The sequence below is a fragment of the Carassius auratus genome, unplaced genomic scaffold (assembly GCF_003368295.1).
Source record: "Carassius auratus strain Wakin unplaced genomic scaffold, ASM336829v1 scaf_tig00215912, whole genome shotgun sequence".
In the NCBI taxonomy this organism is placed as follows: Eukaryota; Metazoa; Chordata; class Actinopteri; order Cypriniformes; family Cyprinidae; genus Carassius; species Carassius auratus.
In genome coordinates, this window is record NW_020528306.1 from 893,680 (window position 1) to 921,015 (window position 27,336).

Sequence of the window (27,336 nt, forward strand, 5' to 3'; positions counted from 1 at the left end):
TTATTTTTATGTAACCATTATTGGAGATCATGAAAAATGAAACATATATTTATAAACGCTTTTGCATAGTGTGTTTTTGCAACACTGTAAGACAAAATGCATACATTCAATACTAAACACCCAATAAGTATTTCTGTATATTCCATAAATCAGCCTTAACAGTTGTAATTACAGTATCAAGAGCAAAAATCAGCAGTGTTGATATTTGTCATAATTGTAGAGCTCTATTTCAGGAGCTTTTTTTTAAATATATAATTAAATTATGCTGTGAGGCATCATTTGTCTCAGATACTTCAATTTAATACATTTACTAACATATTCAGTCTGAATAATTAGATTTGAAGATTATTGCCTATAAATTTCAATCAGTTTGTACCTGAAGAATAATAAACAAAACAAAATTGAACATTGATGCCTAGGCAAACACCACCAAAATGACCTAGAGTAGAACTGTCCAATAGAAATACCCTTCCATTCAAACATTTGGAGTCAGTTTTGTTTTTTAGAAGAAAAATTATAATTAATTAATGCTTCTATTCAGCAAGAATGCATTAAATTGGTCATAATCAACAGTAAAGAAGATATGACATGTCTAAAAGATGTTTATCAAAATCATAGAATCCTGAAGAAAAAAAATGTATATTGAATAATGGGGAAATAGATGCTTTATATACAATTTTTGCCCTTATTTTCACTTTAATTTCTGACCCCTTTTTCTGTCTTGTGTGGCTTAAATTGCCAATATTTACAGTATTGCAATAAACAGACTTAATTTACAGAGGAATTGTGCTCTGCTAGTCAAGAATCATCCTTATTCAGATGCTTTTTCATCTCTATTTGGATTCGTGTGACTTGAACGACGCTGAGAAAATTATGAAAGCAGACTTTAAAAGGGATATTTAGCGGCGCCGAGAGGCTTGCATGAAATTAGTCCCAGCATATTAATTTTCACAGGAATTCGGGGTGCTTTGATTGGCATTTTCTGATCCTAACATTACTATTCTATTTGCTGTGTTTTGCCTCCCTCTGAAAAAAACACCTGTGGGCTCAGAGCAATGTTTCTTCTCTGAGGCGCTGTACATCACAAGTAATTTCACCCCCTAATGAAGTATATCCACAGTGATGACAGCAATGAAACGATACAGATTTGTCTCTGCTTCAGTCAATTGGAGAGCACAGAATAAACCGATGATGATAATAATGGTGTAATGATCTCCGCACATACAGCCAGGCCAAAAATGGAAGGGGGATATGCAGATTGGGAATTCACAAACACAACTGTTCAGAGTGTTTTCAACCGGCTGCCTTTGGAATAATAATGTGGGAGCTTGCCAGAACATTTTTACTGTTTAGAGCAAGCTACTTGCTTGATAACAATTGGAATACATATTCAAAAGAATGCCAAGTGGATTGCACGAAGTAGACGAAGGTTAATTTGACGTAAATATCAAATAGTGTTGCCATGAGATTGACATTTTTCTAGGTAAAGAGATTCTACTCTCAGAAGGGATAGTTGATCCCAAAATTAAAATTCTCAATCCCGCAAGACCTTTGTTAATTTTTGGAACACAAATTAAGATTTTTTTTTTTTTTGATGAAATGAATAGACAGCAAGGCACAGAAAGGTATTAAGGTCCTTGATAAAATAGTCTATATGATATCAGCAGTCTTGCATGAGTGCAAGTCTTAGAGGTTCTGCCAGTTTAATTGTCCAAAAGTCCTTGTTTGAGTATCATTAGGTGTCATACACACCTCTTTTTCAGGTCCAAGCAGTGTGATAAGACATCTTTAATATGATGCATCTTTGATAGGTCACTAGTGTAGCTCTTATATTGGCGGGTTGAGATGAGCCCCTACCCTGTATTATAATACAAAAACAGCAATATTAAAGCTCTAAACTTTATTAAATAAATAGCTATATTGATATTTAGCTAGCTTTGGTGTTAACCAAATTTGCTTGTAACTGGCTTACAGGGTGTCTTCAGGCAAAACAGTAATTGGCTTTTCATAAATTCTAATATATGCTCATCATGACAGATTTTGAGTTATTTAAAACGTATTTCAGTCAGTTTTGAACAGTGAGCCATATGCAGTCCTGAGAATTGTACTTTTCTGCATTTAAAGTGAATGAGAATGCAGATAAAATGAAATGAGTGCCTCGTTTTGGATTAAGGAAGCACTCAGTTCCCCAATACCAGGGTGCCGATGGGTGATAGGGAGGCACATGTCATATCACAATCGTAATTTCATACCACTCGTCTTTTCATTCCTGACCAATTTCTTGTTATTAAGTCATATCAGCTGTGCCCCTTTCCCTTAGCAGCTACAGTGCCTCATCATCTTCCTCTATTTCACCAAAGCAGAGATGTGATTGCTGCTTCAGAAATGGTATCGACTAGTTCGTTTCACCAAGCAATGTTTTTGAGATTTAGGAATGACGTTCCTTATCTGGCTTTTCACCGAATGCTGCATGTGAACAGATCCGAGGCAGAGAAAGAATCGTTACAGGGTTCTAAGTGGACAGTCTGGGATCTTGTGTGTTTCAGCTGTGAATGACGAATGAACCAATTTGTATCAGACATTGGGGGTTTATATTGAAGACCATGATGGAAAGGGCCGAACACAGGCAATTTGGCCCTGCCACACATTATAGAAGAAAAATATGCTGGGATGTTCCTTAAAGGGATAGTTCACCCAGAAATGACAATTACGTCATTATTTATTTACATTGTATCCTGTTTCTTTCGTGGAACACAAAAGGAGATATTTATAGCTGAATGTCCAAGCTGTTCTTTTACAGCCAATGAAAGTGGATTGTGACCACAGCCGTTAAGCAATATTTCCAGTGAAAAATTATTTACATTTCAGACCGTTTCTCACACAAACCTGTCGTATGGCTTCAGGAGACACAAGTCAAATCAGGGTTATCATATAAAATATTATTTCTGGCCAGTATCAATAATATACTCAATTATTTCAGTTAGCTGGCAACATTTAAAATTTTCACTTAGTTTTAATTGAAGGACTAAAAGTATCATCTGGAAATAAATAAAAACTGGACTAAATTTAAAACTGGAGCAAAAGTGCAAAACCTACCGTAAGATAAAGTAAAGAAAAAAATAAAAAAATAAAGTAAAGAAAAAAAAAAACATTAAAATTAATACAAAAAATAAGTACAAATAAAAGGAAATTCTAAATATTGAAAAACTGTAATTGGATATAAATTATCCTAAAAATAGCTCAGGTATTGATACTGTTTGTTATTTTGTTCTTGCTGGAGCTTGACAGCTGATGGTCCCCATTCACTTTCACTATATAGATTAGTGCAGCTCTGACATTCGTCTAAACTTCTCCATTTGTGTTCCACAGAAGAAAGTCATACAGTATGTGTTTGGAATGACATGATGAAGGTTGTAAATTATGACAGAAGTTACATTTTTGGCTCCGCTATTCATTTTATGTCTTTCAGACGCATGACTTCAAAGCTGTGAAATGAAGAGATTGTCCTTCAAAAAGTGCTAACTGTTGCTGTCACAGAAAGCATAAAGAGCAGCTGCATTAAGGGTTTAATATAATGAATATCTTTCCATTTATTGGCAGTAACTGCTTCAGATAATGTGCAGTGTAATGTTCAGGTCCCTTGAGTGTAGTTCAGATTTTAACAGTCAGTCAGACTGAGTATTTCTCTTAAGCTTATGATTGTTCCCCTGCAGAAAGAGTTTGTGAGTGATTTCCTGGCTCAAAAGGTTTTATTTGTATTATTTATTTTTTTCTGACTGAAAATCTTAATACCCAAGGGTATGAATGTAGAAAGTACAGGTGCTTTGCTACCAACTCAATGTGAAAAAAGTAACAACAGCAGTTTTCCAAAGTTTAACTAGTTGAGTAGCGACTCTGTACCCACGCGCTGTCAGACTGACACTCATGTGTATTTGCCCACATGCAAAGACATTTCTTTGTTGAAATAGCTATTTTGGTGTGGTAATAAAGTTAAAGTTTATCTAAAGTATTGTTTTGAACAGCATATTTCTTTTGAAAACAGATATTGAGAAATGTGAAATTTCACTCCCTTTGTTTATGACTAAAATTATCAGCATGACATCCCTACTCACAGACTTGTGAAGAAACCCCAAAAACATCTGTCTGTCGACGTGCTCTCAGAGTGTGAATGATGGAACGATGTGTTCATTCTCTGAATAACGTTTTCCTCTGCAATCATTTTTCAGCGTGATCCAGGACAAGTTCTGTGGGATCATTAACATCAGTGTGGAGGCGCTGCACGATGTTATGACTGAAGACCCTGAGACGGCTTCCTTCAAGGAGTAAGTGTGATTCTCTCTTTTTGATGACACTTCTCCTCCATAGAGGCATTTTGTCTGCCTAATGACCTGGAAAAAGGTGGACAAGGGCATGCACTGTCTTTCATGAAACTAATGCTCAGCATTATGAGAAGTGATTGTGATCTGTGTCACAATGTTTGCTGCCTTCTTGTTACAGATTATATAGTATCAAACCATGAAAATTATATATATATATATATATATATATATATATATATATATATATACACACACACACATTGCATTTTTATCAGGATACTGTGTTTCAGTTATTTCACTTTAATGTCAATAAAAAGGATCTATTCATATATTTTATTTATATAATTTATTATATAATATATATAAACATATCACAGTGTGTGTGTGTGTGTGTGTGTGTGTGTGTGTCTATATATATATATATATATATATATATATATATATATATATATATATATATATATATATATATATATATATATATAAATTAATTAATTTATGCATTTAGCAGACGCTTTTATCCAAAGTGACATACAGTGCATTCAGGCTATACATTTTTACCTATCATGTGTTCCCGGGGAATCAAACCCCCAACATTGCCCTTGATGGCACAATGCTCTACCAATTGAGCTACAGGAACACTATATATATATATATATGTATATATATATATATATATATGTATATATATATATATATATATATGTATATGTATATATATATATATATATATATATGTATATGTATGTGTATATGTATGTATGTATGTATATATGTGTGTGTGTGTGTGTGTGTGTGTATGTATATGTGTGTGTTTATATGTCTGTACCCATAACTCTATATATATATATATATATATATATATATATATATATATATATATAAGTTCTGTATTGCTATTGTATATAGTATATACAATAGTATAATAGTTTATATAATATATAATTTTAATATATAATATTATTCTTTAATTAATACAATTATTTTAAAAAAATCAAATGAAATTTTGTTGTGTGTGTATAGTTCTATTCTGTAATATGAATAATACAATTATTTGTATTTTAATTATATTCACATAATTACTATGTTAAATGTATAGTTATGTTTCTGTATCTATCTAGCCAATATTTCATGACTTCAGTGGGGTGTCAAAAAAGTATTCATAAATGGAGTGATTAAACAGCTGCTGGAGAACAGGGAAAAGTGGCACATTTTAGAAATGAAGTGTAACATGAATATCATTTCTCTACTTTGCACTCGCTCTTTTTACACACACACACGCGTACTTCACGACCTTACACACTCTCTCTGGCTGCCTGTCCTCTAGCTGCATGCTGATGAGCCACTTTGAAGAGCCAAAGCTGACCGATGACGAGGAACCCCCAACAGAACAGGACAAAAGGAAGAAGCTGGTGAGTGTTTTACCCCTGTTTTTCAAAGGTCACAGGTGTTACACGCTCCTATTGATGACACATGCCATCAAATGGCTGTTATTGATGCGATATAGTGGATGCTGGTATAGTACATTACAACTGATTAGACAAATTGAATTGACTGCAATGTTACATCAGTTCAAAAACTAGCAGGTCAAAAAGTGTTTCATCTTAAGAAATCAATTTAACATGATAAAGATTGACGATCATCCTACCCAACGTAGGGGTTAAAGGTGCAAATTGTTTGTGTTGCTATGGTTCTTGCACAGTAAATACTATGTACACATTAATATAGGTTCTCCAGTTAGATTTATTTGAGGCCAATATCAGTAACTGGTATTTTAACACCTAAAGAGACACAAAGATTTACTGCATTTCCTCACAATTTGTACATACAATTTATTTGGTGACACTAAGGTCTCATAAGCTAACATTAAGAAGTTATTATATCAACTAGCATTAATTAATGAGAAATACAGTTTTTACAGGATTTATGATCTTTGTTAATGTGAGTTCACTATTCACTGTTAATGTCAGCTCAGGTCCTTTAAACATTAAGACACGACTTTTGATTAAAATGATGTTTTAGAAAATGCTGAAATTAATATGAAGATTAATGCATTCTTTAGGAGTATTTGTAATTGTTAATGTTTATTAATGCAGTTAACTAATGTTAACAAATGGAGCCTTATAAAGTGTAACTGTTTGTTTGTGAATAGAAATTAGATGAACGGTGTCGGAAAAATAGTGAGAGACAATAGTGTACTGACAATAGTGAGAGAATAAAATGCCATTGCAGTGTTTTGGAGAGGATTGTCATAATCTCAGTCTTTCTTTTCCTAATGTTATTTTTGTGTGACACCCACATGAGCATGTTTCATCATAGTGGCGCTTCTGATAGAAAATCTGCCTACAACAATAGCTTTCAAACAACGACTGAAAACGAGCAAATGAGCTGTGAAGTGCAGTAGTTCAAAAGCATGTTTGAGTGGTTCGAGTCATTTCTCTTAATTGTCTGTATGATGAAAAGCTCCTGGTAGGATTTGATACATTCAGCTAGTAGCTGGTTTGAAATGAAGTACATTTTTGTGTCTGTAAGTCACAACCTTCTCTCAGTGGTCTTGAGTGACAAATTTGTTTTAGTGAGAGAGAGACATGGGATGAAGCACAATACCAGAGTACTTGAAATCAAAACACAGTTTATTTTTTTCTGCAAAAGTATGGATGGAGGGTTTAATTTGTATTTTTTCTAATTGAATACAGTGTTGTTTTTGATGATACTTTGCCTTTGAAAACTTTGGGAGTCTCCTACAATAGATGCATACAAGGTCAAACAATGCTTTAATTTTATCAAAATGTTTTCTCAATAATATCACCTAATTTCCAACGATTCTCAAAAAATGTTAATTCAAAGCAGTTCTAAGATTCACCCTCTCTAAGCTAGGGGTGCTCCGATAACGATCGGCCAATCATTATGTCTTTTACTCGTCAGTAAAGCCGGTTCTCTAATCAGCGGTAAATTCCATCAGGTGCGTGATTTCACATAGAGCAGCTGTTACTACACAGAGCCGTTGTTAACTGAGAAGCTGCGCAAATAAACGCTGAAAATGAACGTGGATTTGCGCAGCTTCTCAGTTAACAACATCTCTGTGTAGTAACAGCTGCTCTATGTGAAAACACAGAGAACCGGCTTTACTGACGATCCAATCGTGATCGGAGCACCCCTACTCTAAACCCTCCTTTCAGTGAGCTTACTCAGCTCTGATTGGTCAGATGGCTCAGTCTGTTGTGATTGGTCTAACGCTTACAGCGCTGGTCAGAAACAATGCGCCTGTCGCCATAGTTCTGTATTTTGAGCGCACCATAGAAAATGTAAACATCTGTTATTTATCATACTTACAGTTGTGATTCAGTTAGCTGGTCCAAATAAACTGAATACTGAGCCAAGAGCAAGCGCTTTGTGAATCCCGCATCAAACTCCCAGAGATAAGAGAAGCAGTCATCAGTAAAGTGTTTTTTGAGTGTGGATCAAGTTGTTCGTTGCCAGCCAACATAGAACACAAGCGGGCATTATGTAAATGTGTTGCCCCGTGACATGTTGCCATCACAGGAATGGGATTCGAATTACTGACGATTCGTTCGACTGTTCAGTGTTTATTTTTTTCTTTTGGGAGACAAAAACTTTAATAGTACACTTGTTTAACATACAGCTTCATCACACCGCATGAAAGGCACTTGAATGCAGTGTCCAGTGATGCAAGACGCAATTGCAGAAATCAGACACGTCTGTCTAGCTTATGTTTTTAGATAGAAAAACAAAGACATCCATTTACCAAGAGTTAAACAATTACAGATAGTACTGTCTCTATTCATCTGTCAAGTGCTCAAGTAGACAAAATAACCAAATTATTCATCCCTAATAACTAAACCTCACACTTTTGTCTCTTGACTGAAATGCTTTGAAGAGGAATGAGATTGTCAGGTTATTATCTAGTTAACCTGAGGTTACCACATAGAGATCATTGGACTCAAATAAGCTTGTTTTGTTTTGCCTTCACTTCACAGACACAAACATGGAACACTTCCACACCGCAGTGCTCAAAAGCAGCAGTATATTGAATTACGTTACATTTCCTGCAGAAATTAGTCCTGTGTTCAGAACAGTTTTGATGGAGCATCGGAGTGCAAGTTGCATCGAAAATGGAAAGCAATGGAGCAAATGGACACAGCGTGCAATCAGTCTGCACATAACAGGCAGTGGGGTGCCGAAACAGTCAGTAGATAAAGTCAAAGAGATGTATTACGCTACAAATCTGCCCTGACACAGGGAAGGTGTACGTTCCTGCTGGTTAATGATGCACAAAATGGATTAAAAGAAAAAATGTCTCTTCTTATCACTTCTCCCAGCATGAATGCAGGTTTAGATTTAAAAGGTTTATTTCAAATCATCGGAGCCATTAACGACCAAACTGTCATGATGTTACGGACAGGGTGAAAGTTGTGCAGTCGTTACTGTTATAAATTGGACTTAAGACAGCAGGACAGTTCTGTAATAGGGGCGACGTTAACCTTGTTTAACCTTGTTTCCAAAACTGGTTAACCTGTCATTGTGTTGCAACTGATGTGCAGTATTTCTCATTGCAATTATAAAAAGAAATCGAACTGAAATGGTTTCACATCATTGTTTTATAGGCAGTCTGCTCTCATTTTTCTCTGACATACTTTGCAATTTACAATAAAACCCCATAGTTTTTATGTTTTGTCCAGACTCAGTGAAAGTAAATATAAACGGTGTAATTAATAAGAAGATGGTTTTGCTTGCATTCATTCATACTGACAAGTATTTTCCAAGACATTTAGTGTCCCAAGGCTATTTATTTGAAGTGGATTAGTCTGTTTTTGATGACATGAACAGAATAGGTTAAACATGCCCAATCTGTTATTGTTGATGCTGCCTCTTGCATTAGTGTCTCTGTCATAGTCAAACTCAATTCTGAGACTCGTCCTTGCCTCCTTTTTCTCTTGTCAGTGCCTGCCTTCTCTCATTGTGTGCTTCAGGGTTTGAAGGTCAATGCAAACAAAAATACTGAATCAAAACCGGTTGCTTGCGGGATGCAATACTGCGTAACGGATCCATCTATTTAATAAGCACATTTCTCTCTGATTTATTGCCCGTGAATCCCAGGGTGTCAGATTCAGTTAGCTTGTTAAAAGTCTTTTTATTTAATGCTGCTCTGAGCAAAACACTCCTCATATCACACACTTTTAATTTATCACTTTTCTGTGACCCTGTGGCGCGGAGGGGGTTCTTGTTTTTTGTTTGGTTTGGCAAAAATGTGATTGTTTTGAAATTATTGCCATCTGATTTCTGCCTTTCAATATTTTACGGACCTGTTTAGATCTAGCCTACAGTACAGTTAAAAAGCATTGCTGTCACTTTTTATCAAATTAATAAGTCCTTGCTAAATAAAAGTATAAATAAAAAAAATTATAATCTTACTATTTTTTAATTAAATTTTTTTATGATCCTGTGGCATTGGCATATTATTGAGAAGAATTAACCTGTGAAGGTTTTTTTTATATATTAAATTTGCTATCACTTGATATCATGTGCATTTAAATATTTTACGGCATGCTTTTAATTTTTATCCTAACTTTTTTCCCCAAGTCATTAATGTTAAAATATTAGCTAGATGTATTAGCATATTATTATTGAGAGAACCAACATTTACAGTCTGCAGTAGACAGTCTTCACTAATGTATCAAGTAGCTCAAGATTTATTTATTTATTTATTTTGCCAATCACATAAAATACTCTGAAATAATTCTGAAATAATGACATATTTCTCCATTCTGCCAGTAAAATCTTTCAAGCTAGCCCTCAGTGTTACTCTGATTAGATTATGATGCTGTTTTATCTTAGCATAATATCAATATGGTCATTTTTACTGGGCAGCAAAAGGGAGGAATATGGCATGTGGGAGAAAAAGACATTACTGCTTTGGAAACTCAGTGGAGAATAGTGTTTGGTGTTTAGTTACTGAAGGGGACATTTTGTCTTAGTGACTTTTGTTGGATATCAGAGTTCTCTTGTATGAAACCTTTGTCATGTGTTTACACACCCTCAAATCATTCCAAACGTGTTTTTTGTTGTTGTTTTTCTTCAGTGGAATATTAAATTCAAAAGCTTATATTGTAGTCCTAGTATTTTAAATTCATCAGGGATATGAATTTGTTTCCAACATTTCATAACATTTTATTTAGACGATCTTAGTGGTCACAATTTACAGTGTTTGTTTTTCTTTCCAGAATATTCTGTGGTTACATGCAACACTTTTAAAGGTCTCTGACCTTTTCCACACATAAATGAAGAGCTCTCAGCACGTCTTAGACAGCTTAACCTTCAGTTTGTTGATGGGACCACACTGAGATCCCTCTCAAGCGTTCTCTCTTTTCTTCTGTTTTATGTGGCCAAGCATTAGCGCCGCTAGCCTAACAGCTCTCTGTCCTCTAGAGCCGTCTCTTAGGATCGAGCAGTGCCTCTCTTTCCTCAAGTGACTGGAGAGGATTGAGACAAGTTGATAAGCGCTGTCCGACACATTTTTGCTTCACCTTTTGGAAATATCGTGCAAGATAGGTCTTTTACGTATGTTTTCTCGCATTTTTCAAGTTATTTACGGGGTATTTTTAATTATTTGGTGACAGACTGGGTCTCTGGGATCCAGTGAGCAGCTCTCAGCAGAGTGTTTGCTCCAGATTACTCCGAGAGAAGTTTTCCTGCAATTAGCAAAGAAGCATTAGCTGGAAATGCGTCTGCTAAATGGTTTATGGGGAGAATGACAAGAGTTGTTGCCCTCTAATCTAGCAAACTGGCCATTTTTTGTCATGTGACAAAAATTCATTCAGTTTTAAGTAAATTTTTTAATTAATGTGACAGTCTTATTGTTTATTAATGTATTAGTCTGTTTATATATTTAAATTTTTTTTAAAAGTTGTTAGCTTATTTTTATTTTCCTTTTTATTTTATTTTGTGATCCTGCATATTGGAGATGCTTTGATGGACATTACTATTCATACTGCTTACGTTACGATCGCTTACCTAATTGATAAACCGTTATTGTATCAATGTTTTTCTTTCAGGTTAAGTAATTGTTTTCAGTTTGTAATGTCTTGTTTCTGTAGTAGCAGAGGAATGCTAATTTTGACCTTTTGTAATCTCCTGCTTCATGGGTATATTTAGTCTTGGGAAATTTCTAATAAGGGTGTTAAATCTTGAATGTTGGCTTCATCTAGACCTTTAAAAAGGCCTGATTAGCTTTGGCTATGGCTTGTGGCTGTGTATTTGATGATATGCTGAATTGACTTTGACACTGTTTCAATGGATCTCTTCCCATAAGTAATATCCATTTTCAATATGTGAAGAGAGATGCATTTGTTATATTGAATTGTTTTATGTACAGTATTGCCAGAGTTATGCTTACACAGACAATTTGATTCCTAGTGGGATTAAATCTGATCAATACAGGGGATACAGTTTTATTGCACAAAGGGTAAAACTGCAAAGTCTTCCTGTCATTCATCTCTCAGAGTTAAACCACCAAGACAATTTGCTGTCTGATTTTAGTGAACTAGAGCTATAGTGTCCTAGTAGTGATTTTGCCAGTCTTTAATATCACCAGGGGCTGGATTCACAAAAAGCTTTAGTTCGAAATAGTTTATTATACTTGTTCAAGAATTCTAATGAGCAATCATTGTTTACGTTATCAATAACTGGTGTCACTTCATATTCATACAGTAATATGTATAGTGTTACAATGCTTAATATTTAAATAAACATCTTACCTTTGTGTATTTAAGACAAGTTGGAGGTTAGTGCAATGATTGTCTTAAGAAAAAATACAAAAACAAAATTATTTGGGGCCGTTCACATAAATGCATTTTCTCTTCTTTATTGATTCCTTCTAGCTTGTACTTATTTGAACGATCCCTAAAACTTGGTATTACAAGCACTTCTTGTGTCTTTTTGCCTCTTTAAGAAGAATCGTTTTATGTATCCCCCAATTGTATGTCGCTTTGGATAAAATTGTATGCAAAATGACTGAATATATTGACTAAATGCTTGCATTTTTAACCACAAAAATGCACTCTTGTGTGAATGGCCTCTTAAGAATGTTGTTGGGGATTCAAAATATTCTTAACAGATATTTTCTTTTTCTTTTCTAACTTAGTGTTAGTTTACCCAAAAATGAAAAGGAGCTTGTGTTTTACTCACCTTTGAGGCATCCTAAGTGTATATGACTTTCTTCTTTCAGATTGCAGTTGAACAGTCCACAACTCCTCAAATAAAGCACGCACGTCCATAATAACACATGCCTCACACGGCTCCGAGGGGTGAATGTTTTAAAGTAAATATCCATATTTCAAACTTAATAAACACTTTTCTCTCACTTCCGCTATCTGTCATATGAGGAAGCTGTTCTGGCAGATGACTAGTGTGTTGCGTTGCATGATTATTGATGAATGCAGAGAGAGAACAAAGCAAAATGCTGTTGACGAATTAGAAGTAAAACCGAGGATTTGCAAAGAAAGATGTTGGAGGATTTCGATATAAACCAAGAGGAGACTGGTTTCCTTTGCTAAAGTAAGGAAACTTAGCTTCCTTTGCTCCTATAAACAAACTCGCAAGACTATAGCATCTCAGAGGCACATGCGCTGCATCATCCGCTGGAACGGCTTCCATGTATGACGCATAACAGATGTGAGAGAAAAGTGTTTATTAAATTGGAAATATGGATATTTTTCTTACGAAAGCACATGCATTCACAACAGAAGGCTTAATTTGCGTGCTTTTTTTTGATGAGTTGTGGACTGTTCAACTGCAGCACCCACTGACTGCAATGATAGAGCTTGGATTAGCCAGAACAATTTTTTATATAACTCTGACTGGATTCATCTGAAGGAAGAGAGTCATATACACCTAGGGTGCTTCGAGAGTAAGTAAAACAGATTAATTTTCATTTTTGGGTGAACTAACACTTTTGTTAGAATTTTGTTCTATTCTATGTTGTGAATCCAGCTCCGGTTCTGTTATTAGTTTAACGTAAAGGATGAAAAATATAACAGCCTCATGACATGAGATTTAGAAAAAAATTCCGCATTAAACATGCTCCAAAGGCTACAGCAGCCCCTCATTTTGAGATTTCCCCTCATTATTAAATGATCTGGTAGTGTGACAGATCTGTCAGCCAGAGATATTGAAGTCACTGGCCCAAGCAGGGCCACCCGCGACGACTTTCACTTCTGTGTGACCCAACAGATTAAAGAAAAACCAATGCTTGTCAAAGACACGGAAGAAGACAATGTCCCTCACAGAAGAGGACTGAATGACGGATGCACAATTTTTATGGGAAAGTGCTGTTCTCATTTAGTCCACGGCCTCTTTTGAGTGACTTGATGATGCTTAAATCTCTAATTAGAAATTCATGAAGCATGGCTCCATCTCTTTGATCCACTCCCTCACCCACACTCTCATTACCAGCCCAGCAAAGTGGATGCAAAGCACACCATTAATATCATTTAGAGTCTATTTTAAGAGCCCGAGGAAGTGCAAAGTAAGCAAATGTGGGCTTAACCTTTCAGACAACATTGTAAGGTAAGGTAGGATTTATTGGCAACTCGGGAAATAAATTACAGCTGCCCCATCATCCCTGAAAATTTTAATCTACATGAATAGTTGGGATGACCTTTCCCATCAAAAAAATGCACATTTCATTTCAGTAAAAATCTGACTCATAATAATTTTGAATTCTGAAGGTCGAGCTCTTGGAATTGTCTTCTAAATTGCAGAAATCGCACATGGAAATGACATGCAGATGAAGTTCTGCATAATAAAAAAGATGGTGTGATCTCCATTTTAGTTACTTTGAGCAGGAGACAGAATGAGGATTAAAGTTTATACATGTATTAGGGGTGTAACGATACGCGTATTCGTATTGAACCGTTCGGTACGACGCTTTCGGTTCGGTACGCGGTACGCATTATGTATACCGAACGGTTCGTTGGAGTAATTAATTATATTTGGAAAAAAAAAAAAAAGAGAGAGATAGAAATATAATGATATGCGTTCAACAAGGTAGCCCAATAACCCAAACAACGTAACAGGCAACGCCCCTGACACTCCCGAAGAAGAAAAAAACACCATCTTATATGTTTATGTTAGGCTACTCAGCAGGCGCTCGCTCACTCAGTACGCGCTGAAGGCTCGTTGCAAAATAGCCAATGCGTTTAACAGACTAGAAATGAGAAGATCCCCCAATAACCAACAGGTCTGGTGTTTGGGTGCACTTTGGATTCCCTTTAAGCTATAATGGTGATGGCAAGAGAGTGGTGGATAAAAAAACAACGGTATGTCGCATCTGCAACATGACAGGGTACACCAGCGGGTTCACATATCGCTCCTAAAAACGCGTGGAAAACGCTAAGCACGTCTTTCTCCTCCTTTCCAAAGCGCTCGGGCAGAAGCGCTCATGAGGCGTCTGTCTTTGCTAAGCAACAATAACGTGCTCTCTCCATGAGACGCGGAAATTTCAGCGAAGGATAAATGGATTTGCAGCTCTAAAAATCGCTTGCAGCAGCTCTGCTACTAAATTTATTTCAAAATTGCAATCCATATACAACTATGATCAGCTGTTCCTTCATCTTGGCTGAGCTCTCAACCTTGTTACGGGAAAGGATGAAGCTGATTGGTTGGTTCTTGTCACATGACCCGCGGTGCGCTTGCGGCATTCTGAAAAGTTGAGATGTTTTTAAATTTTGCTGTATCTAAAACGTATCGAACCGAACCGAACCGTGACATCAGTGTATCGTATCGAACCGAACCGTGAATTTTGTGAACCGTTACACCCCTAACATGTATGCACAATCCTCTGCTAACTGCATAAACTGAACAAGTGTTTGTAAAGTGTGAATAGAGGGGTATAAAATTACCATTTAAATGTACATTGATTTATATGTAGAGCATTGGAGACTGTGATTTTTGAGATTGTGTCAAATGGAACTGCAGTGATGGTCTCGGACATCTTTTCGTTTGTGGAATAGACACTTTATGGGCAATATGAGAGAGAGCACGTAATCCAATTGTCTCTAATGGCTTTTATTTTCCAAATGTACATAAATGGATTTTGTTTTTGTTGTTTACTTTAGACTGACAAACCTCTTTTAGGTTAGAAGTATTCTTATAAGTATGTTTAGATCTCGCTTTGGGCTTTATTTATGAAACAAGCTGAATAAATTCCTTTGGATATCATATCTAAAACCATTCTTGCATAAATGATTGTATTCAAATCAATGGGACAGTTTACAAAATAATGGATTTAAGAATTATTTTAAACAGAAATTTGTCAATTGTTTCATGAACAGGTCTCATTATTTGTATTATTATTATTATTATTATCATTAGAGCTTAAATAGAAATGACTGCCTTTACTTTTGAGTATGCTTGACTTTATTGGCATGTACTCTTCATAGTTTTTTACTTTATTAATTTGATGAAAATCCATTTAAAGTTCTCAGCGGCTCAGGCAGGGTTTCTTCCAGAGGCCTCTCTTGCTTTATAGCACTGGCTTTGCTCAGAATAATACTACAAAGTTCTTTTTCAGAGTGCCTTCTTCCTTAAAGTCGTCCTTGTTTTTCGACAAAACCCTTCAAGTGTTCAAGGTCCAAGTGCGTTCTGTGTCTGACTGTCATTTTTAGATCTCAACAATGCATAGTTTTTATGCTTTTGGAGGTTTAGGTTATGCAGAAGGATTCATGTCTTGCGATAACAACCCATTTTGAGGACTTCAGATTCCACTCTTCTTTCCAGAACTAATTGATTTTCCGTAGAGATAATAATACTCTCTCAAAATCAGGGTCTCTCCTGTGCGAGAGCCAACGATGGTGTTTCCTATTGTCATTCGACCTACACGTTTGGCAGTAGATGCTGTTTTGTGTGCATCACAATTGCATTCTGCCATTTCATCCATTTAATAAAAAAAAAAAATCCTTGTACGTTTTTATACTACTAATGACAGTGAACATGTCTATAACTCAAAGCTCAAGGATGCTTCTTTGAGCAAACCGTGTAGTTTAAAACCGCTATTTTTATTTTTATTTTGAAGCTGTCCAGTTACAATTGATAGGTGTATTGATCGTGTTCCCAGGAAAACATCAAGGTTACATCGGATCACTGGAGAGATCTGATTGAGTCAGTATGTATAATTCTGTATGACTACCAAGGTCACAAGCCTCACCATTTATCCTGAATCAATTGATTCCTGTGTTTCACCATTGATACTGTAACTATGAGGTCATTATTTTAAAAGCAGCAGCATGATGTGATTTCCAGCTCATGGAGAAAAGAGGAGCTTTGTTTGGGGCGTCAGAGTGCCTTTCTTATCAGCAGCTGCATTACAGAGAGACTGGATTTGCTGGAGGTTCTTTTATTAATATTTTATTTTTGTTGACAGCTCATTTAATTTTATTCTGAATAACCTCACATCAAAAAAAAACAAGTTTTTTATAGGAATGCCGTTTTAGAGTTTTACAGTTACATCTTAAAACTCGTCGAAGGTCAAGTAATAAACATGAAGGGTCAGATGTGTTTCACACCAATATGCTGGAAAAGCTCTTAAAGCCAGACTCTGTATGAAACATGCTGATGTCATCTGGTGTAATTGGGTTATAGTTTTTTTTTAAGTGTATGTCAGCTGTGTGTGTGTGTGTGTGTGTCAACGCGGTGCTCTGTGAAAACTACTTTTCTCAGCAGTAAATTACCCTTTTTTTTTATCATGACGTTTTTCAGTAGCAATGCAGTTTTGTTAAGTTGCAGTCTAGTGTTGATAGACACATGGTGTTACATTTTTCCATGATATCGTGGTACATAATTGTGGTAATTATTAAGTGTGATCTGATGACTTCTAATTATCATGGTGGCAAATTTTGAGAAACTTGCAGCAGCATGTGAAAACGTATTAATAATAAACTACTAGCAATATAGTTTTTCTGTTTTACTTTGTGGATGTTTTTGTTTATTTTCTAATTAATATGCATACTACACTCAAAGTTTGGAGGGCAGTCGTTTTTTTTTTAAGGAAATGAATACTTTGCAAAGGTGCATTAAATCAATCAAAAGTGACAGTAAAGCCTTTTTGAAATGTTACAGAATATTTCAGTTTCAAATAAATAAATATAAATATATAATAATAAATATGATGGGTAAAAATTGATAGCCTGAATGCACTGTAAGTCGCTTTGGATAAAAGCGTCTGCTAAATGCATACGTTTAATTTAATTTAATTTAAATGCTGTTCTTTTGAACCTTGAACAATTAATCAGTAAATCAATTAATTGTAATAATTTTTCACAATATTAGTGTTTTACGTTTTTTGTTGTTTGTTTGTCGATCAAATAAATGAAGCCTTGGTGAGCATGAGAGATTTACAGTCTTACCGAGCACAAATTTTTGAACTAATATTTAGGGATGCACGATATTGGATTTTGGCCGATATTCGATATGCCGATATTTTCAAAATAATTTTGTCCGATACCGATATATATACAAATATTTTGCCTGATAAATTTAAAATTTAATTTTACTGAAGAGAAATCCATGTATCTCTTCTGTACTGATTCTACCATAAATGTATTATTTTACAAATGTAGACATTCACATCTGAAAAATAGGTCAATTATTTCACTTGGAGAATATCGGTTTGGCTCATCGGCAGAAATATTCATACCGATGTTGTACCGATATTATCGTGCATCCCTACTAATATTAGTAATATAGTATAAGATGCTACATTCACACTATTATTTGTTAATAAAATTCTTAGCCTGCTATCATATTCCCAGCATATAGAAGAAATTACAAAGGGTACCTTTAAACTCCTCAGAAGACCCTTGGCTTTGAAACACTGTGATTCATTCAGCAGTGAGTCTTACTCTGAAATGTTAAAATGTCATCTGGTGTAATTGGGTTATAGATTTAGTGTATATTACTTTGTGTGTATAGCTAGAAGTTTAAATGCAGTGCTTAAGTGAAATCAATCCATTATGACTTTGCTTCAAAAGAAAAATAAACAGCTATTAAGGTTAAATCCCTCTGGACTGAATATATATGAAGAACACAAACAGTCCATTAGGTTCAGACACCAGGAAATTTTTTTTTTTTTTTTTTTTCAGACACTAAAAAAAAAAATCTGATCTTGTTAGATTATTTTTGCATCTGACTCCAGAGGGGTCGTGAATGAGCCTGATGCTTCTGGTGGTTATATTCACATTTTTACACACCTTTGCCTGTCAGTTGAATCAGTGTGATCAAACGCCTCATAGGAAGATCTGCTGCGAGTGTTTTCTGTGCAAAAGTCTCAAGGAGGGTAAATGTTGAGTCCTGTGTTTTACACCAGTATTATGTGCAGGGAGAGGGAGAAAGACTGTGTTAGACATTTGTCATGTTTTACTTTTTGTAGGATATTACAGTAACCAGATGAGGCATTTGGAATCATTCTTTTTTTGTTTGTTTCTTTTTTTTTCACATGCCGCGCAGAGTAGCTGTTGAGTTAATTTAATGTGAATTATATATATAATCACAAATAAAATCAAATCTGGCTTTGTTAGTGCTCATCACATTGACAGATGTACGCTTCATGACCTGAATGTTTTTTCTTAAATAAAAGTATAATGTATTAATGAGCTGTTTATGAAATATTTACAACAATAACATTACAGTTGAGTTTGAATGAAAGCATCAAGTCGTCAATATATCAATCAGCAAGTGTCAAAAAGAGGGTGGAAATGACACCATCCTAAATCAATTTCCTGCTGTGTTGCATTTACTTAGATGTTTCTAGTCATTTGTTGCATAATAGAGACAGAAGCATCAGGTTCATTTATGCAACTAAAGCTTGAATTTTCATAACTACTGAAAATATAAAGATACTTTATAAAAATATGAAAAAGCATTAAATATAAATGAGAGGATTTGAAATCATTGTTGCTCATGGAAGAGAAGTGATTCAGACAGAAGATGTAATAGAATAGGGTTTCTATCCCACAGTAGTTTGAGTCATTTTAGCAATAAACTCTAATCATGTGTTATGTTTCACAGTGTATGACAGAAAGTAAGTATGATACTGTGTTGTCTGTGCAATGGAAAGCAAACTCAATTAATGAATTCATCTTAATGAGGGTCTAGATGTCAGCCCTTTGTTTTAGCGCAGGCGGCCACAGCAGTGACTAGCATATAAATACTGAGAGGGAATGTATTATCATTTCTGTCTTCATGTGTTAAGTCACATGATAAGAGCTCGGATCAGTGCCTGTGCTTTAACACCAAGAAAATTTCTTCACAATTGTCTGCTGACGTGTCTCACTGTCTCTGTCCTCAAACAAATCCGCCAAACAGATATAGATTTTAAATCGATATTGAATAGATATGATTTAGAAAAAGGAAAGCAGAAAACTATTATTAGGATCATGGTCCAGTATCGAAAAGGTTTCCTTATCTGAAAATCTTACATTAATCTCTTATCACCTAATCAATATCCTGTGTATTTGTCTTATATCAAAGCAGTTCTTCAACAAGACTTAAAAACAGGCTTTTTCAGTTGCTTTTTTAGCATCATAATGGTTGCTGGTATCATTGCACTTTTTTCTGTAAGCAGGTAGATGTTTTATTGGAATTCTAATGCTGGGTCTCACCTTTTTTTTATCTTGGTGTGAATCTTAAAAAATAAAAATAAAAATAAAACCAAAAAAATAAATTTCTAAAATTAAGCTCTGATTCAGTATACATTTAGGGAAAAAAAGTTGTATAGCTACTGATGAACATGTTTCCAATATATTGAAAGGAAATATTTGTTGATAATTAATCACTTTTTCCCTTAGTGTTAGTTCACCCGAACTCTGTTATTAATTACTTGCCCTCATTTCATTCCAAATCTTTAAGACCTGAATTCATCTTCAGAACACAAATTCAGATATTTTTGATGAAATTTGAGAGCTTTCTGACCCCTGCAAAGACAACAACACAGCTGAACCATTTTATAACCCAGTAATTAATGGTAGAATCTCATTTTGGGGTTGAACGAACCCTTTAAAATAAACTGGATAACAGGGTTGAATGGTTCAGCTTAGTTAATATTTATAAAAATTGAGAAGATGGAAAGAGATTGAGAGATGTTGAAAAGGTCCAATTAAGTGAAAAAAAAAAAGATGGATTTAATAACTGTTTTGATTACCAGTTATTATTAGAAGCTAATGTATTAGTAGAACGTGTCATTTGTGATGCTCATAATGTGTTTTTTTTCTTCTTCCTCTATAGCTGGCTCTTGAGGACCCTGTGCACTGCGTCTCTCTTCAGCAGTTTGTCTATGAGAAGCTGAAGGCTCAGCAGGTGTTGATGGGGGACCAGGGCTTTCAGGCTCTCATGGAGACGGTGGACACTGAGATCGTGCGACAGCTGCAAGAGTTCATCCACGGCATGTGAGGAAGAGGCGACAGCAGACTGTTAAAGACTGTTAATGCATTTTAATGATAACCCAGAGAAAAGAGCTTCCATATTTTTTGAACACACACTTTCGTTTGCTTCCTCAAACACACCTTTCAAAGTTTGAGACTGGGCAGAGGGGAAAAAAACTTAGACTGAAAAAAAGAGACGTAAGAAGGAAAGTTGTGCTGCCAAGTTTTTGTAATGGGAAAAGTTTTGAAAGCACCAATTGAAGGGCCCAAGCAGTGTTTACACTGAGTCTTCATTTAAAAAGTTGTAATTTTTGTATTTATGTAAAATACACTGCATGACAACATTACATTTTTTTTCCTCTGGTGGCTTTACCAATCACGTTTTCTCCAAGTTCAGTATATCAGGAACTACTAAAAAGTCATTAACCTTTTTGATTGAAAGTATTTTCATATCAGATGCGCATAATGAAAGATGGATGGATGTAAATGTTTACCTTCCCATAACTTTTGCTGCTAATGCTCCAACACTGTACCTCTCACATGAGGTTCACAGGAGATCATAAGAACCAAATACATCAATTTAATGAAACAAATGTCTATTTTAATCACAAGTACATCGCAAATGTATGAGTGAATATTCTTACTAACGTAGCAAGCTTCTTTCTTTTTTTTTATGTACACGCTATTATTAGTGCGTATAACTTCATAGAAATATTTTTGGTTGAAAATGGGATGTTAAAAAGCACAGTCATACAGTAGAACGAATGTCACTGTGAAATTAATTTTGAGTCTGAATAAAAGCCTTATGCTTTAAGCCTTATTTATCTACCATTAACACACCTGATGTTGAATCTTACATCTGTAATAACATGCATATGTTACATTACAGCACATTACGCTCAGTAGTTTTATTTTCAAGTATGATCCTTATTTTTTCATTGATGCAGCTTCAATAAAGTTCAGTATAGTCTGAAAATCACTGCTCGCTTTGTTAGCTTGCTTGTATAAACCTAATGGTGGACGTTTTCATTGTGTTTTTTACCATGACCTAAGGAACAGAAATCAAGAGGCGGTCAGAGCTGAGCTTTGGAGTGAAATATTAAAAATAGATGAAATAATTAAATAAAACACAAAAGCAAAACAAAGAGCATTTAATCCACTTGGGTGAATAGTTTTGGCCTGGCAGCTTCCAATGATCTTGCTTTCTTCACTCTATAAAGCCCACTCTCTCTTGCTGATGTAATAACCAGAAACAGTCCCTGGTGGCAAGATGTGTGAATCACGTCCAATTACATGTGGTATTTCTGGAATTATGGTTATTATTTACGTCTCTCAATTCACGCCTCCATAGTGATCAAGTTCTTGGCTAATACTTGACTTTAAAGTGGAAGTCTTAAGTGGTGTTCATTTTAAGGCTAGCTAACCTTAAGGTGATCTGTTTAGAAACTGGCTTTCCGAGCAAAAAAGGGTCCTGAGATTGATTCAGGCAAACCCATTGCTGGTTCACTTCTGTTGTTTAATAGGTCTGCCATCAAAGTCTTAAACTATTAGTCTCAACTTCACACACCCACGGGCCGCCCGCAGTCAGTTCACTGACCGCCAGATTGCACTGAAATATAGCAGAAACTGAAAAAATCTTTAGCAAAAAGAGCGGCACGTTTCGTTCTCTTTTTTTTTCTTCCTTTTTTTTTTCTTTTTATGGTGATGTCTGTTCATTCATGGATTGGGACTGATACACCATTATTTGAATCAGAAATACACAACAACAACAACAATATAGCTAAATATTTCCACAAACATATTTTTATGAAAGATATTGCATCTGCAATTTTACTGACCGTATGAAATGTTTAAGGCCAGTAAAACATTACATTTAGACCTTGACATTTGATTCAGATTAATAAGAAGGCCTGGTTGGGAGTGTATCCATTCTTGATGACTGGCAAAAAGCAATATTGTTGACTGGTATCTCATAAAACCAAGCTGGCAGCTGAACCTTTTTGTTTAATAAAGCAGAAAACCGAGCTGATATCATACATTCATTCAGAGACATGCAGAAATTTTGAGATTGCTTTGGCTCTTACAGCAGCTGAAACTAATAATATAGCTGAACTTCATTTCAAATTCTAATGGGGCCAAAAGATGGCTTAAAATGATTTAAAGCAAGACAAAATAATTGCATCCCATTTATTTTATGTATTCTTTGTGTGTTTGTGTGATTAAAACCTGGAAAAAATTAACAGACCTGAGAAGTAAAGTACAGTATTGTTCAAAATAATAGCAGTACAATGTGACTAACCAGAATAATCAAGGTTTTTCATATATTTTTTTATTGTTACGTGGCAAACAAGTTACCAGTAGGTTCAGTAGATTCTCAGAAAACAAATGAGACCTAGCATTCATGATATGCACGCTCTTAAGGCTGTGCAATTGGGCAATTAGTTGAATTAGTTGAAAGGGATGTGTTCAAAAAAATAGCAGTGTGGCATTCAATCACTGAGGTCATCAATTTTGTGAAGAAACAGGTGTGAATCAGGTGGCCCCTATTTAAGGATGAAGCCAACACTTGTTGAACATGCATTTGAAAGCTGAGGAAAATGGGTCGTTCAAGACATTGTTCAGAAGAACAGTGTACTTTGATTAAAAAGTTGATTAGAGAGGGGAAAACCTATAAAGAGGTGCAAAAAATGATAGGCTGTTCAGCTAAAATGATCTCCAATGCCTTAAAATGGAGAGCAAAACCAGAGAGACGTGGAAGAAAATGGAAGACAACCATCAAAATGGATAGAAGAATAACCAGAATGGCAAAGGCTCAGCCAATGATCACCTCCAGGATGATCAAAGACAGTCTGGAGTTACCTGTAAGTACTGTGACAGTTAGAAGACGTCTGTGTGAAGCTAATCTATTTTCAAGAATCCCCCGCAAAGTCCCTCTGTTAAAAAAAAGGCATATGCAGAAGAGGTTACAATTTGCCAAAGAACACATCAACTGGCCTAAAGAGAAATGGAGGAACATTTTGTGGACTGATGAGAGTAAAATTGTTCTTTTTGGGTCCAAGGGCCACAGGCAGTTTGTGAGACGACCCCCAAACTCTGAATTCAAGCCACAGTACACAGTGAAGACAGTTAAGCATGGAGGTGCAAGCATCATGATATGGGCATGTTTCTCCTACTATGGTGTTGGGCCTATTTATCGCATACCAGGGATCATGGATCAGTTTGCATATGTTAAAATACTTGAAGAGGTCATGTTGCCCTATGCTGAAGAGGACATGCCCTTGAAATGGTTGTTTCAACAAGACAATGACCCAAAACACACTAGTAAACGGGCAAAGTCTTGGTTCCAAACCAACAAAATTAATGTTATGGAGTGGCCAGCCCAATCTCCAGACCTTAATCCAATTGAGAACTTGTGGGGTGATATCAAAAATGCTGTTTCTGAAGCAAAACCAAGAAATGTGAATGAATTGTGGAATGTTGTTAAAGAATCATGGAGTGGAATAACAGCTGAGAGGTGCCACAAGTTGGTTGACTCCATGTCACACAGATGTCAAGCAGTTTTAAAAAACTGTGGTCATACAACTAAATATTAGTTTAGTGATTCACAGGATTGCTAAATCCCAGAAAAAAAAAATGTTTGTACAAAATAGTTTTGAGTTTGTACAGTCAAAGGTAGACACTGCTATTTTTTTGAACACACCCCTTTCAACTAATTGCCCAATTGCACAGCCTTAAGAGAGTGCATATCATGAATGCTGGGTCTTGTTTGTTTTCTGACAATCTACTGAACCTACTGGTAACTTGTTTGCCACGTAGCAATAAAAAATATACTAAAAACCTTGATTATTCTGGTTAGTCACATTGTACTGCTATTATTTTGAACAATACTGTATGTATTAATATGAATATACATTTACTCCTTTCCAACAGTGTCTATGATTTTGAAATCCATCTTTTCACACTGAGCACAACTGAGGGAGATATATATATATATATATATATATATATATATATATATATATATATATATATATATATATAAACAAACACACATACACAGTAGTTAACATTTCAAGTGGATCAAAAAAGTTAATCAAAGTTGTCCTAAGACAAGAAAAATAATTTGGTACGGTTTTGATCCACTTCAAATGTTGACTAGTGTGTAATGTATATAAAATAAGTAATTAAAATTTCTGTGATATACATTTGTCAAGCTCTAAAATATTTATAGTAATATAACTGGTTGAAAGAAAGTACAATACGTAAGATACAAATAAAGTACTGGAAATAAAAAAAATCAGTTCTTGAAACTTCTGGAATCATGGAATTAAATTCAATACAGCATAAGGACCAAAAATATTTTCAGATTTCATTTCATTCATGCATACGGGTGCCTATCAATAAATTAGAATGTTGTGGAAAAGTTCATTTATTTCAGTAATTCAACTCAACTTGTGAAAATTGTATATTAAATAAATTCGATGCACACAGACTGAAGTAGTTTTAGTCTTTGGTTCTTTTAAATGTGATGATTTTGGCTCACATTTAACAAAAACTCAATTCATAATCTCAACAAATTATAATATGGTGACATGCCAGTCAAGCTAATCAACTCAAAACGCCTGCAAAGGTTTCCTGAGCTTTCAAAATGGTTTCTCAGTTTGGTTCACTAGGCTACACAATCATGGGGAAGACTGCTGATCTGACAGTTATCCAGAAGACAATCATTAACACCCTTCACGAGGAGGGTAAGCCACAAACATTCATTGCCAAAGAAGCGGTCTGTTTATAGAGTGCTGTATCCAAGCATGTTAACAGAAAATTGAGAGAAAGGAAACGGTGTAGAAGAAAAAGATGCACAACCAAGAGAACCACAGCCTTATGAGGTTTGTGAAGCAGTCTGGAGGAAGGGTGGAGAAGCTCATAGCCAAGTTGCTTGAAGTCCAGTGTTAAGTTTCCACAGTCTGTGATGATTTGGGGACGATAAGAAACAAGAGACCAAAAAATGCAGATGAGCTGAAGGCCACTGTCAAAGCAGGGTGTCCGCGGTGGTTTTAAAAAGTATTAAAAAGTGATAAATCAAAATGGTCAAATTTAAGGCCATTAAAAGTGTTAAATGTGGTCTCGGAGGTATTATTTTTTTCCAAATTAGGTATTATTTTTTTCCAGACTATCAGGTGTCCTATTCTGATTGAAATTCTATCTGCGTTCGCGTTAGTTCGTTTATATGGGCTTTAGCATATCTGGGCACATAATCAAAGATCTTCCGTCTCCGTCTCACTGTATGTTTGATGCTGACGTCATATTCAGTGGTCGTTAGGCATCATCTCAGAACACTGCGCGCTCAACAGAAGTGGCTGGCTTACGTTTTATTTTAGACTTGCTTCAAGGCATATCTTCAACGACTGGACAAACATCGTCGTCTTCTTGGACAAATGCAAGTTTTCTAATAGCTGGGTTAACGACCCGGCGTTTAAGGACTGGCTCAGGCCTGTACAGGGAATAACAGGCAGTAGTGTTGTCAAAAGACCCGGTACTTCGGTACCAAGTCGGTACTAAGAAAATTTAAATCTGACGGTACCAGGTTTCTTTAAGGACCGGTAGTACGGTCCCGTTCAAACCCGGTTCTTGACGCATACAGCGCTATGATTTCCACGAAGCAGAAAACGAGTACGGAATCTCAAAATCCAGTCATGAAAATGAAACTTACATTTTAATATGGACAGTCATGGAATTTGTGAAAGCATAAATTAATCAAATCAAATCTCCATATGGACTAGTATCTGTAAATGTTAAGCCGCAAAAGTTGTTTGAAATATGAATCCGTGTTCTGCGCGTCTCTGTGTGAATTAATGAATAGCAGAGACGTGCGGGTGTGTTTACTAGACTGAAGCGCATGACGCTTGCATTAATTTCAGCATCTGTTGTCTTCTCCTGTCAAAATAATGGAGTTCATTTGGAATTATTCATATTCATTTTCGAAAAAGCAGAAGACATACCGGTTTCTCCGGTAGTGGGCGGAGCTAATGCGCAAATAGAAATTTCAAAATGACAAATATGCATTCATTAGGCCTAAAATAATTTTTTTACATAAAGGCATTGTGCTAGAAATATTACTATTATTAATAAAATGTATGTGATGCTGCTACCACTGTTGAAAAAAATAAAAAACTTTATTTTTTAAAGAAATAAATCTCAATATTTCTTCCATGTTTTAATTTTAATAGCAAATCCCCTTTATTTACCAAAATAAAATGTGTTTAAATTTTATAAATTAAAAGACAAATTAAATTTGGGTGAAACTTGTTTACTGTTTTTCATAATTATATAACTTTAAAAAAACTTTAAACACAATTGTAAATAAGTATAAAGAATGGCATTGGCTTTATTTTTAGTGCTAAAAAGTTTTTTTTTTTTTTTTTTTAGCAAATTTTTGTGTTTTGCTTGGGTACCGAAATTGGTATAGAGAACCGTGGATTTTCACTGGTATCGGTACCGAATACTGAAATTTTGGTACCGTGACAACACTAACAGGCAGGCTTATTGTTCGGTGTGTAAAAAAAACATCAATGTCAACTGGATGG

General features: G+C 35.3%; 1 protein-coding gene across 1 annotated transcript in view; it reads left to right on the forward strand.

Annotated features, from left to right (window-relative positions):
* The window catches only part of ipo11 (importin 11), a 131,346-nt gene extending 109,615 nt beyond the window's left edge, over positions 1-21,731 (forward strand). Inside the window, exons 28-30 of the mRNA XM_026261745.1 lie at positions 4,227-4,322; positions 5,647-5,731; positions 20,616-21,731. Of these exons, the coding sequence (XP_026117530.1) occupies positions 4,227-4,322; positions 5,647-5,731; positions 20,616-20,780 (346 nt within the window). The 3' untranslated portion in view covers positions 20,781-21,731. The remainder of the gene's footprint in view (positions 1-4,226; positions 4,323-5,646; positions 5,732-20,615) is intronic.
* Positions 21,732-27,336: the final 5,605 nt, after the last annotated feature.